General features: G+C 40.0%; 1 protein-coding gene across 3 annotated transcripts in view; it reads left to right on the forward strand.

Annotated features, from left to right (window-relative positions):
• SMAP1 (small ArfGAP 1) overlaps positions 1-13,324 on the forward strand; it is a 241,089-nt gene that overhangs the window by 24,111 nt on the left and 203,654 nt on the right. For all 3 annotated transcript variants that reach the window (XM_077812683.1, XM_077812682.1, XM_077812684.1), the window contains exon 2: positions 9,532-9,665. In XM_077812683.1, the coding sequence (XP_077668809.1) occupies positions 9,532-9,665 (134 nt within the window). The remainder of the gene's footprint in view (positions 1-9,531; positions 9,666-13,324) is intronic.

Here is a 13,324-nt window from a genome sequence, read left to right on the forward strand (position 1 = left end):
AGGCTGAGGGAACTGGGATTGTTTAATCTGCGGAAGAGAAGAATGAGGGGGGATTTGATAGCTGCTTTCAACTACCTGAAAGGGGGTTCCAAAGAGGATGGCTCTAGACTGTTCTCAGTGGTAGCTGATGACAGAACAAGGAGTAATGGTCTCAAGTTGCAGTGGGGGAGGTTTAGGTTGGATATTAGGAAAAACTTTTTCACTAGGAGGGTGGTGAAACTCTGGAATGCGTTACCTAGGGAGGTGGTGGAATCTCTTTCCTTAGAGGTTTTTAAGGTCAGGCTTGACAAAGCCTGGCTGGGATGATTTAATTGGGGATTGGTCCTGCTTTGAGCAGGAGGTTAGAGTAGATGATCTCCTGAGGTCCCTTCCAACCCTGATATTCTATGACTGAAATCTAATTCATAGATAAAAATGATGTAGAAAGTGAGGGGGAAAACTCTTAAGAGTTACTAATCTGACCACAACCTCGGAATCTGCCTTCTGAATGTGGCATTTGCATATTTAGACTGAACATTCTTCATGACTCCACATTAAGGGGCACCTTTCTGGAACAGACCGGAATGAGCACTAGTTATCTATACTCTGTTCTAGATTAGTAGTGCATAAAGAAGACAAGCCTGTTTATGACTACAAGCACAAAAGGTTTTAAGAGGCAAATAAGTGAGATTAAAATTCAAATAGCTTTCATTCAGGAAAGTGAACACAAACATTAGAGAAATGTGCATTTCTGCAGTAAAATACCTGTCAACTTTTCAAAATTTTAGTAGCTGAATGTTCATAGCAAATTTATACTTGAAATTTTTGATATTTCTGATCATGAAGAATGAGGTGTGTAACATCTGATTAAAGTAACTGAGATGAGAAAAAGGGTGACTTGAACAATAGACTTCTGTTATCCTCAAAATATGCTTTCATCGTTGGAAATAAAAGATCCTGATGTGCAGAATTTGGTGCTTGTGTAACATGGGCTATTCATTCAACAGTCCAAATTTAATTTTGAATATAATTCTGTTGGATAGTTAACCCACATCACATACACTTTGAAATTCTTTCAATCTTCATGATTTTAATCCATATTTGGTTTGTTTTATTAAGACAAGTGAAGTCTTATGTAAATGGTGTAAACTATTAATTTCATCTGAAAATTTACAGTCTATTTGTGGTGTTTATGATTAGAAGTCACTCCTACAGATGAGGTTTTTTTGAATATTGTTCCTGATTTTGTTTGCTTTGTGTTCAAATAAAGTCTCTTTTTCTGTTATAAAATGGGATTGAAACTGTCAGTGATTATGTAATTAAGGTGTGTGAACAGGCTGTAGTGGAATTGCCTGTGACCGACTTCCTCTAATGGATTCTGATGGCATTCATCTGTGTAGCTTTAGGGAGCTGAACTTAAGCTTATCATTTGACCTACAAAGTACACCATGACTTGTTGCACTTATGTCAAGTAGCAACCGTGTTTTTCTAACATGAATATGGAATTTCTAATATGGTCATTTTTTACTTCAGCTTCAACCATCAATGTTGCCTTCCAGAAGTTAAATGACTACTTCTGGACCAGCAACCTGTTACGTGATTGAGATCAATGGAAGCTAAGTTACCAACCATCAGTTGATATGTGGGACAATCAGCTCTCAAAAGTGGGAGGGAGTAGTGAGGGTAAGATCAGGAAGAAATGGCAGGAAGGTGTGTATTTTCACATAGCTGATTTCTGTAAGAGCAGCTAAAAAGTCATCTTTGGGCTATTGCATATATGCTTTTTCACCAACTTTGTAGGTTTCTTGTTGGACTGAATTTCTTACAAGAAACTACCCTTCACAAATTCGCTTTCTCCATTTCTTAGTGTAGTCTAAGCCCTAGTCTACACTACAAACGTATGTCAATATAACTACGGTGCTCAGAGGTGTGGAGAATCCCTCCATCCGACCACCTCAGATTCTGCTCCATCCGACCACCCCCTTGCTCTTGTTTGGCCCACCCTCCCCCCATTTCTGACCCCTGTCTTATAGTGTAGATGCTTTCTTCTTCTCTGCCATGCTAACTAGGTGTCAGGAACATTGAGAGTACAAGAGAGACTGTCTATGTTCTCTCATCTCCAGTGCCTGACACCAGCGTTTCCCTGACTGCCAAGTGGATCAGTTCCAGAGATAGTTCTGCTCCACCTCAAGATGGAGCATGCTTAGTTTCTTTCTGTGGGCAGTGCATGTATAGTCTTGGCAGCATGTAGGAGCTCTGTGAGGCATAAGCATGCGCAGTACATATAGAATATTTGGAGAATTTAGCTGCCAAACTTTAGCAAGTCTCTGAGCATGTGTGAATGGATACGTTTTCAGAGGTTTGTAACTTAGCCAAATTTAGGCCATTTTTCATATACAGCAGAAGGCGCTTCTCTGAGGGCGGGATGGTGTGATTGCCAAATTTCAAATCCTTGCTCTAAAGCATGGAGACACTTGAACTTTTCAGTGAAACTAAAGTTTTACCATGAGTAAAATGTATTTTCCCTTTTCTTCGTTTTGGAAGCAGCTGAACCATTTTAGGTGAAACTTGCAAAAAAAAATTCAGCCTGCAGCAGACGCATAACATGAAAAGTTTCAGCCCAGATGATAAAGTTCTGGAGAAGTTGCAAGCAAAGTGAAAATAGGGTCATATAATTGGAAGCGTTGGGCAACCTTAACCATAGGTGGCGCACCAGCTCTGCCTGTAATATCTTAGTTTGTGTTTATACCTTAGGCCAGGGATCTCAAAGTCCCGGGCCACAGATGGCCTGGGACTTTGAACCTCCCCACTGTGACCCGCAGAGGAGAGACGCATGCAGCCACACTGCTAGCAATGTCTGCGGCAGGTGCTGCCCTCTTCTCCCTCTTATTGGCTGAGGGAGAGGGACAGAGATACCATCAGTAGTTGCTGGGCAGAGGCAGCCATGGAGGCAGCATCATTAGTTGCCGGGCAGAGGCAGCCATGGAGGCAGCATCACTTTTTTCTCACAATGAAAATAAAAAAGTCAAAATACTGAACACAACTATCTGATGCACACCTTGCTGCAGTCCTGAAGGTTTCAACTGCTCAGTCACTGAGGCCAAACATCAACAAACGGACAACTGAAGCGTTGCCAGATGTCTGGCAAACACTGAAAACTCTCTGGCAGGCAAAGAATTGTATAAAGTTGTCTGACCGTTTTATTATTTCTAAAGTTCGAAATAAAAACACAATATAAACATTTTGTTTTCTGAACACCATCTTCAGTGACATTATTGGCCCGCTGGGAGGATTTGAGGGCTGGCATTGGCCCTAAGGTAAATTGAGTTTGCGACCCCTGTCTTAGGCCATGAAATAATAATCTTTAGCCTTTTAACTATCCAGCTCCCTTCAATTTTACTTGTAGGAATGTAATCAGCTGCATGCAAATAACGTAGAATATTTAATCAGCAGTTAATTAAGTCACGGTTTACTCACTTATAGACAGTCATATTTTCATAGAGGTTTAATGTGGGACTGTATTTGCCATTATTGTATTCCCATATATGTTTTGAGTTGGTGAATTCCTCTGAACTGATGTCTGCAAAGAATTTAGTAACCAGTGTCTCCTAGCTGAATAGATGTCTTACACTGACTTAGGGAGGTGATAGTATTTATCTAGCACTAATGTTGTCACTTTTAAAATATTGTATCTGGTTGAGTCCAACGGCAGAAAGAGATGAAATTTCATTTTTTATAAAGTTGAGGGGATTGACTTATAAAGACCAAAAAAATCCACTAAGGGTGTGTAGTTAGACAAAGCTGGCGTATGAAGAGAGATCACTGACTAACCTGAATTCTGTAAAAGTGATAATCCAAACGTTGGGTAACTCGGTAGTGATAATGCTATGCCTTTCATCACCGTGTGTGTGTTTTCTGGGCTGGTTGTCCCACTCATCCTTGGGATTGCCCCATTTAGAAACTCATGTTGCAGAAAACCACGAGCATAATTACTAATAAATTAAAATAAATGTAGAAAGCCTTAATGAATAAAAAATGGGACACATTTATATTTCATATATATCCTTCATAGATGAAAATATTTTTATGCAGTTAGTAAAGCTTTGTATAAACTAAATAAATGCACAAAATCAGCAAAGAATTAGTGTTAAAGAAAAGACAATATTTGAATTACATGTGTTCAGGTCTCTGCACACTTGTTCTTGTAGTGTTTGAGGAATATGCTCAAAGAATAAAGTTCTCCGTTCAGCCCTGACCATTCTCATTACCCCCATCCACCCACTACAACTATCCTTAGTTTCCTCCTATGAGCAAAAATTCACCATCCCAGAATGGGTTGCTGGATAACTTGTGTAACAGGGTATCCTGTACCATCCATTCCGTTAGGCCCATGGACCCAAAAAGGCTGAGATTCATTGTCCAGGCTTTTCTTCCATACCAAAGATCAAGTGTCTGGGTTAGGTGAAGGTTCTCATATGCAGACGAGGTGAAACAGTATTAAAGCTAGATTGCAAGGGGTCAAGGAAGTTTGGTTTCAAGATGAGTTTGTAAGATTCTTGATCTCGAAAGATGGCATTTTGAGGAGGCGTGTCACAGCTGCTTGAGGAAAGCTGGCATGCTACGTTTCCATGGGAAGTAATAGTTTCTACCAAAGTACCAAATGCCTCTCAGCTGAGGGCACAGGTCTAATTTACAGGTGGTAAACTGAGTGAATTGTAGTCCATGTAATGACTATTTCCTATGAAGGAAGCAGTCGGCTTTTGTCAGTGGTATACTGTTAGTTCTTAGCTGTTTCATGCCAAAGAAACCTGAATACAGGTAGCTAATAATCTGGCAGTTTTTTTTTCCGTAATTTGCCACTTAGTCTATGAATCACACTAGCAACTTCAGAAATACTCTCCATTCTTGATGCGCTTTCCTTTATGTTCATCTGTGCTATAGGAAGTCTAACCTTCTATGGGGTGGTTGGAGGATTTATGTGGGCAGTATCATTTAATTTTAGTAACATGTTTACATAGTCACAGTTCTGCTCCCTTACTCAAGTCTGTTCCATTTGTGGATTCAGAGTTGTTTCTGCTTACTTTAGGGCATATCTGCATGGATACTTACTGTGTGGCAAACTAGGATGATGATCTGCAGTGCTCCAGTGTTGTGAGCACTATCTGTCTGTGTGGGCCTTGCTGCTGCACACAAGAAATTACCTCGTGTGCATTGATTTACTGCAGTCACTACAGAACTTCTAGCGCACAACAGCAAGGTGAATACACGGGAAATTAGTGTGCCACGCTGGAGTACTGTAGATTTACACCTTAGTTTGCCAAACAGTAAATGTTCATGTAGACGTGCCCTTAGTGACAAAAATAAGCTCCTTATTCCTAGTAGTCCTGTAGCGTCAACACAGTTAAGGCCGCTAACTGGACAGTCTCTTCCATCTTGCACTCTGTAAACAGAATTCTCCACTAAGTTAGTTATGTTTCTGCACCCTATTAAAGACAGAGTGGTTGCACAAGTGTTACAGGGGATGTAAGTTGATATCTGATGACGTGCGAGAGAGACCCTAGTCTAGGAGCCCTGCTTGCATTTGCTTTTGAGTAGATGCAGCCACGTATTCCTTGTAGATGTGCATGCACCCAGCTCATTGAAGACCGAATTTTGCCTGGCAGCACTCTTGCCCTGTGGCCCTAGTCCCTACCTTGGCTATATAGGGTGGTGCCCACCCTGAGTGCCCCCTCAGTTTCTTCCCACTGCTGTAGCATAATCCTAGATTATGTATTAATTATATTGATTACTTAAGAATTCCCAGTTACCACTTTGAGGATTGACAGGTTCTTGCCCCAAGATCAGGCCCAGTAATTATTATTATATAGTTGGGAACCCTGATGTGCACAGTTGCAACACTTACAATATAGGCACCCTTTTATATTTACAAATATAGTTTATTAATACATTCAAAAAAGATTCAGGTGGCAAGAGACTTATGGCACTGAGGCCCTTGTCTGTTCAGTCACCTTCAGATCTAGCAAGTGATGCCACTCCATTTTCAGAGTCTGTCTTTCTTCAAGAAGAAGAATCATCATTCTCCCTCCTCTGGTGCATTGAGGAAGAGGTCCCATAAGACTAATCAGGGTCTCTTGAGGACTCAGAAGATGAGGGAGAGTCTTCTTAAGAGGAGTGCTGATGGCACCATACTCCCTCCAGCACTCAGGATGGAGCAGGTCCATCTAACTGCTTCCCAGTACTGTTGGAAAATCAGCGAGAGCCCATACTGTCAACTGCAGTTCTAGCTATGAGGTGTCCTTTGAGTCCATACCAATGATGTCAGTTCCAGCACTGATTGTCTCCATGCTGATGGCATATCAGGTGGCTTCAGACCTGCTTTGCTTCTCAGTCCCTGATTCTCTGCTAGTTCAGGAGTTTTCTGGTACCATTGTTTCTACTGCTTCTTTCATTGTGCTGTTGGCACCTTCTGGCCATGTTGCAGAGGTGCTGGGTTCGTCGGCACTGCAACTCACTCTGTCCATGGTGGAACTGAGGCAGACACTGGGTCCAGCAGCGAAGGCCTTCTTGATGGTGGTGTGCTCTTTGTCACAGTTATTGCCTGGTCAGCAGATCCCATTGTCGAGCTTGGTACCATCCTTGGCCTCGGTGGTGGTGCTTCCTCCAGACCAGATGAGAATGTGTCTTGCTCAATACCATAGGTGTCAATTCCCTATTCCTCTTTGGCACTGATGCCTAGCCTGTTTTGGGCTTTGGATGAATCAGAGCACTTGTTCAACCTGTTGGGGCTGGCTCCCCCTTTGTCACTGGAGAAACTCTGGGATTCCTTGAGATCCAGGTTGGGGTTGTCCACCTTTTAATTGTCACCTAATAGGCACCAGAGACCATCCTCGGATCAGCATCGATCTCGCAGTCAGGACAGAGGTGCTTGGCCTGGTGCCTGCTGGCCACCAATGGTAAATCTATTTGCCCAGTGCCTTCTTGGAATCTTTAGGATGCTTCTTGGTCTTTCAGGTCCGATTCACTGACGCATTCTAGAGTGAGATCCCCTGTGCAATTGGTGACTCCAATTCCCTGAACTAACACAGCTATAAGCAACCACCAAGCCTGTGCCCTTTAGGCCTCCACAGTAATCCAGACTGGATCCTGTGATTAAAGAACAGGATCCGTTGTTGGCGTAGCTAACTGCTTCTTTGTTCTCTCCAGACAGCTCTACAGTACTGGCCTCCTCAATGCTCATGTACTTCAAGGCACATCAAGGTCTCCTTAGGTGTATGACCACTTTCTTAGGCATCCAGGCTGAATTTCTTCAGGAGAACAAGTATAAGCTGCTGTATATTCTCCAACTATCTGCTCAAGGGCCAGTAGCCCTCCCAATAAATGAGGCTCTCTTGAAGCCTACAAAGGAATACTTCCACTTTGTTGCCTCCCATGATGAAGCATGCAGAGAAGAGGTACTTAGTTTCCATACTGGATTTTGAGTGTTTCTACTTCCACTCTGCCCCTAAGTCTCTTGTGGTAACTGCTGCTAATGAGAGGGCACAACAGAGAAGGTAGACATCTATGTCTAAGGACAAAGAGCCCAAAAGGATGGACTTGATGGGGAGGAAGGACGTATACTACCTCTTTCCTGCAGATGCACATCACTGACTAGTCGGTATTGCTCTCCAAATACAATTTTATTTGGATGCCCACATCTAAGTTTGCAGACACATTGCCAGAAGCCTCCAGGGACCAGTTTGTCATTCATTGCAGAAGACTGTATGGTACCAAGACCTTTAGTGTCCGCTCTAGATGCGGCAGATGCCTCAGCCAGAATTATGGCATCAGCTGTGACCATGAAGAGGGCCTCATAGCTACAGAATTAGGGCATTGTGTCTGATGTGCAGCAGACCACTGATGACTTACCTGTTGATAGTAGGTTTTGGTTTCTAAGAAGATTGAGACGTGCAACCTTTTTAAGAATTCCTGAGCTAGTTTGCATTCATTGGGAGTTTATACTTCAGCTGTACAAAGACATCACTTCAGTGGTCAGCAGCAATACTGCTTGCAGTGTTTCTTTGGGCAGGTCTGCTTTCCTGTAAGGCAGTGGGACTACACCCGGAGGGGGCATAGATCCCAGAGTCGAAGGCCCTCTGATTCTGGTTTTAGCCAGCTGGCCCATCCTCCCCTGGCATCCAGCAAGTGCTCATTTTGACTTGTTTGTCCAGTGTTACTGAGGGAAAATCCAGAAAAGAAGTTCTTTCTCATGTTCTGTTCATGCTATGCTTACTCAATCGTCTAGATCGTCCGCAACAGCAGAAAATCTTCTTTGGTCCAAACTCAAAGAATTGAGTTTATGAGGGCCCTGATAGACTCTACAAAGTTGAGTGATTTTTGTCAACCAACTGATTCCATATGATCCGCCACCTATGTCTGGAGCTGCAGTCTCAACCCTCAACCACAGCCCAAGTATTCCTGAGGTTGCTAGGCCCTAAAGCTAGATGCTCATCAAAGTTGAGTGATTTTTGTCAACCAACTGATTCCATATGATCCGCCACCTATGTCTGGAGCTGCAGTCTCAACCCTGAACCATAGCCCAAGTATTCCTGAGGTTGCTAGGCCCTAAAGCTAGATGCTCATCAAAGTCTGAGGTTTTGTTTCTTTTGATTCTGTGGGATGAAAATCTTGCTATCCAAAAATATCAGTTCTTCAGTGCTTTTAATAACTAAACTACATTCTGGGTATATTTAGTCATTATTATGTGAATGTCCTTAAATTTTGATAATATAAACAATACATATAGACTTATGTATTTAGAGCATATTTGGTGGTCTTTTCATCTACTCTGGGTATTCTATTTTACAACATTTTTATTGTTGGATGTTTTGGTCAATGTTCTCATCTGGGTTAGTTTACATGTCCTTTTGAGTAATCTTTGCCCAGCAGGAGCAGCCCAAATACCACTGTCAACTTGAAGCAGAATGATGTGTGTCCATACGTAAGCTTAAACTGAAAAACTTGACTTGGAATGCTAATATCTTTGCAGTGTATTTTGGTTTTTTAAACTAAACCACTGATCGAGATAGTTGTTGTATGCCTCATGAATGCGTGGCTGCTGCATTTGTTACTAATAACTCAGATATGGTAAAAATTGCAAAAACATCTTTTTAGTGATTTGTACTGACACTTGCATCTAATGCACATCCAGCTAGATTAATTTAGGTGCAAGTGAGACCTTGCTACTGCTAATGAGTTAAGTTTTTACTGTGAAATTTCATGGAATTCCTGACTTGTGCTGTCTAAAAGGTTTTTCACATAAATTAGTTATAAAATGAAAGACAATTGTAGGTAAAATTGCCACAGAGGAGGTGGAGAAAACCACTTAGTTTTTCCATGGATGATTGATAACCAGATATGTCTAACATAGAGACACATCTCATCTCTCTACTTAGTGTGTACCTGTCAATCCTGTTTCTCTTAACTATGTGTTAGAATGGTGCAGAAAATCAAATCTCCTGATGTGGAATTTTTAAAAGAAATTATCAGCTAATACTTTTTTTTTTTTTGTGTTAGGTCCAAGATGGGCTTCTTGGAACACTGGTGTCTTTATTTGCATCAGATGTGCTGGAATACATCGAAATCTTGGGGTTCATATATCAAGGGTAAAGTCTGTCAATTTAGACCAATGGACACCAGAACAAATACAGGTAAAAGGTCTCTTGTAAATCAGATTTTTGAACTGGAAGGACAGCTATAAAAAGCCACGTTGTTAGGCCCTGAGAGAGGGGCCCATATACATGCTTGCCTGGTACTTGGGAACAAAATAACAAGAGTTTTTTTTTTCTTTTTCTTTACAATCCCACAGAAAACTCAGTATAGATACTTTACTTGAAACTTGGGTAACTGTGTGCAGCTACTCAAGATGGATTGATTTACAAATCACCAATTTAAATCATGATTTAAATAAGCAACCCAAGAACCTTGATTTAAATAATCAATTCTAATCTTGTTTTCATTAGTTTTTGAGTTATTTTCCCAAAACTGGTTGATTCTCATTGGTTCTTAATTTCTATATTTTTGTTAAAAACGGGAATGCTATACTAGATTTTTTTAAAACTTGTGATTCGTTAAGCTGTATTTGGAAGGAAATTGGAATTCAATTAAATGAAGTTAAACAACCTTGATACAAAAATTTAATATTTTCCTCCCATTCATCTTGTCAAGGTTCCTATACAAGTACTCTCACCTCAGTTGTTGTAGTGGGTTTGTGATGCTAATCTAAAAATGTCCCATTTTCATGTTGATATTCAGTGCTACTTTGGATTGTGCATAACATCTGTCTATCAATATTGTTCAGGAGTTTTGGGAACTGGAGAAGGTATTTGTTTTAAACTCCATAATATGCAACTCTTTGTACTTCAATTATTCATTTATGATGTTTAGCTACGTTATAAATGAATGAGAATAGTACATTCAGTTGTATATTGTCAATCGTAAAGGTGCAAAAATATTGTAAAGTTCTAGGTTTTGTTTTTTACTTGTTTATCCACTTTTAAATGTTGGCAACTTGACTCATTTTATTACTTCTTTAATACCAAAAATGACAGTCACATCATGGACTGCAGAATTAAATGTTAGCATCTAAAAGTTGGTGGAGTATTTGAAACTGAGCAATGTTGTCCCTCTTTTGTCAGTATGGGACTTCAGAGTCTCACAAAATAGAAAAGGGGAGGCAGAGGAATCTTAATGATTAAAGATAGGTTTTAATAATTTAGACTCAATTTTTGATAAATCCTAAACGAGCCTTTGAAATATATAGATTAAATGAAATAAACCGTTGAGTTCAAATATTGATAATGGTTAGTGTGTCTTCTGATACAGTACTGCTGAATTTGTGACTTTTTTATCAGAAGCATTTTGAAACTTGAAGATAGCACGATTAGATTTATTTCTGTTTTATTCAGCCTATGCTAACTAGTAGGATTTTTTAAAAATTTCTTTATTCAAAGAAAAATTTAACTAATATATCATCTAAAGTAAATATATATGAGAACTCTCACCTGACAAGTTGCAATCTTGCATATGGTAGCTAAATTTCTTCCATATATGTACCTTGTGCTCCACAACTGAATATTCATTGATTTATTATTAGAGGGATTTATTATCAGAAACCGATTTGAGAAAGAACCAGTCCCAATTAAAACATTGTGAGCCACAGTAGATTATCTACAGCTGAGTGATTAATAAAATTTCCTAAATTGGCAAAACACTCCAGAAGTTGCTGTTCTCTTCAAACATTCTGCATTTCATATCAAAGTACCATCCTTCTGGTAAACAGTTCTTTTTAAAGAAATGTTAATTTATTATGATGGTCTGTTATACCTGTTATAAAGAATGAATTGTAGTTTGGGTCTGAATATCCTTTTTAATGCTATAAATAGCAAATTTTAAAAGACATGGGTCAAGGTTAGAGGGTTTGAATTTAAACCTGCCAGTGCTCATGTTTTTATTTTATGGTTACACTGTAATATGCTCTCCTTTTGTGTGTGCCTGTTGGGAGCAGAAATAAAATGTTCAAAGATACTTGAAAAAACTGCAGGTTCCCTTATCAGCATGTAGGCAGAAGAGCAAGCATAATTTGCATATACATCGGACCCTTGCTAGAGCGCGCATCGCTATAGCGCAGATTCGCATATAGCTCAGTCGGGCCATGAATCCCAATTTAAATTGGGACCATGGTAACGCGTCCCCCCCCATAATGCGGTCCCCACATGGATCCAGAACCCCGTGCTCTAGCGAGGGTCCAGTGTACCTGTGACTGGGAGGAAATTCAGTTGGATTTGTTGTAGGGTGTTCCAGTAAAATATTTTAAAAATTGTATATTGTTTGTACAATATGTACCACAACGGGGTCCTCATGTATGACATATGCTCCTAGGTGCTAATGCAGTATTGAAGTATGTATAATAACACAGCAGAAATAACAGGATGTTAAAAATTTGTTTCTAAAATTATATAATTTTGTGTCGTTGGCATTAACAGCATGCTAAATTCAATTAAAACTGTTGCTTAGTAGCTTTGTTACTGTGTTTAAATTGGCTGCAAAAGCAATCCTGATGGCATGGATGACCCTAGCAGGACCACAATGGCTTTCTTGTGTCAATGTGAGCAGAGTAAACCTTATAGTGGAGCACATTTCAGTAAGAGCAATGCAGAACTTAGGCCCATTTGAAAAGAAATGGGAAAGAATGTTACTTCAAAATAAATGAGTCTTACCTCCTAGCATATTATTTTGTGTGTATTTGAAATCCTATAGTTATAGTGCCACCCTCACCTAAATCTAGATTTTATGGGAAAAATATTGTGCTTACATATTTTTGTCCTATTTTTAATAATAAAAAATTGAAGGGAGGAAACCTGAATATTTCATGCTGTTATAAAACTTTGATTTTTAAAATAAGTCATCTTCAAATTCAGTCCATTTCAAAATAGGAGTTCAGCTTAAGGAATTACATCTTCTGAGTTCCCACTGCTAGCTCCAGTTTTATAATCACATTTTTCTATTGTTTTAAAATATTTCTCTCCCATTGTGCTGTGTGACAAACTTAGGCAAATTGGGAGCTGAAAATACAGGGAATATTAAAATTGCAGTCAAATATATGAAATAAAGAAACTGAGAGAGACAGTTCAAGTGGCTTCTGTGCATTTCTGATGGTGGAACGCTTCCTAGCAATGCCTTTGGAGTGCTTTCATGCCTCCTCCTGTCCCATCTCTCACTGTTTCTGAACAGTCTGAGGATGAGGCTATAAAACAGGCCGTGGCACTCTGGCCATCTCAGTTCCTTACAACCGTGGTTAAAGACAGCCTGGAACTTCTCCAAATCTGACCATATCCACTTCTTCAGTCAACAGTACCTTTAGCTAGTTCTTAGTTTGGTCCTTTATTTTATTATTCAAAATAATACTTTTTTTTTTTTTTAAACTAAGGACTCTTGTAGATTCCACATCTTGGTGCAATCTCACAGATCATGTGGCAGATCTAAAAGGAAAGTGGCTAGGATTTAAGGGTCTTTTCCTGCTGTCTTTCGTGTCTCCAACACCGATATGATGTGCGTAGTATACATAGGAGAAGGACATTCTGTCTTTCCTGGTGCACAATATGTAGCACTTTTACTCCCCAAGCCTATAAAAAGTGTTAAAACGAGACCCAAGTGCTTCTGCTGCAGCATTCCCTAGTGACCAAACCCTCTGGTGCTGACCAGTCAATTTCTGTGATTTAAAGATAGGCCTGCATCTGACCCATTCTCTTTGGGAACTAAGCAGTGGCAGGTTAAGGTTCTGCTAAAGGTTCAGTCATAGAGTCCAGGG

The sequence above is a fragment of the Eretmochelys imbricata genome, chromosome 3 (assembly GCF_965152235.1).
Source record: "Eretmochelys imbricata isolate rEreImb1 chromosome 3, rEreImb1.hap1, whole genome shotgun sequence".
In the NCBI taxonomy this organism is placed as follows: Eukaryota; Metazoa; Chordata; order Testudines; family Cheloniidae; genus Eretmochelys; species Eretmochelys imbricata.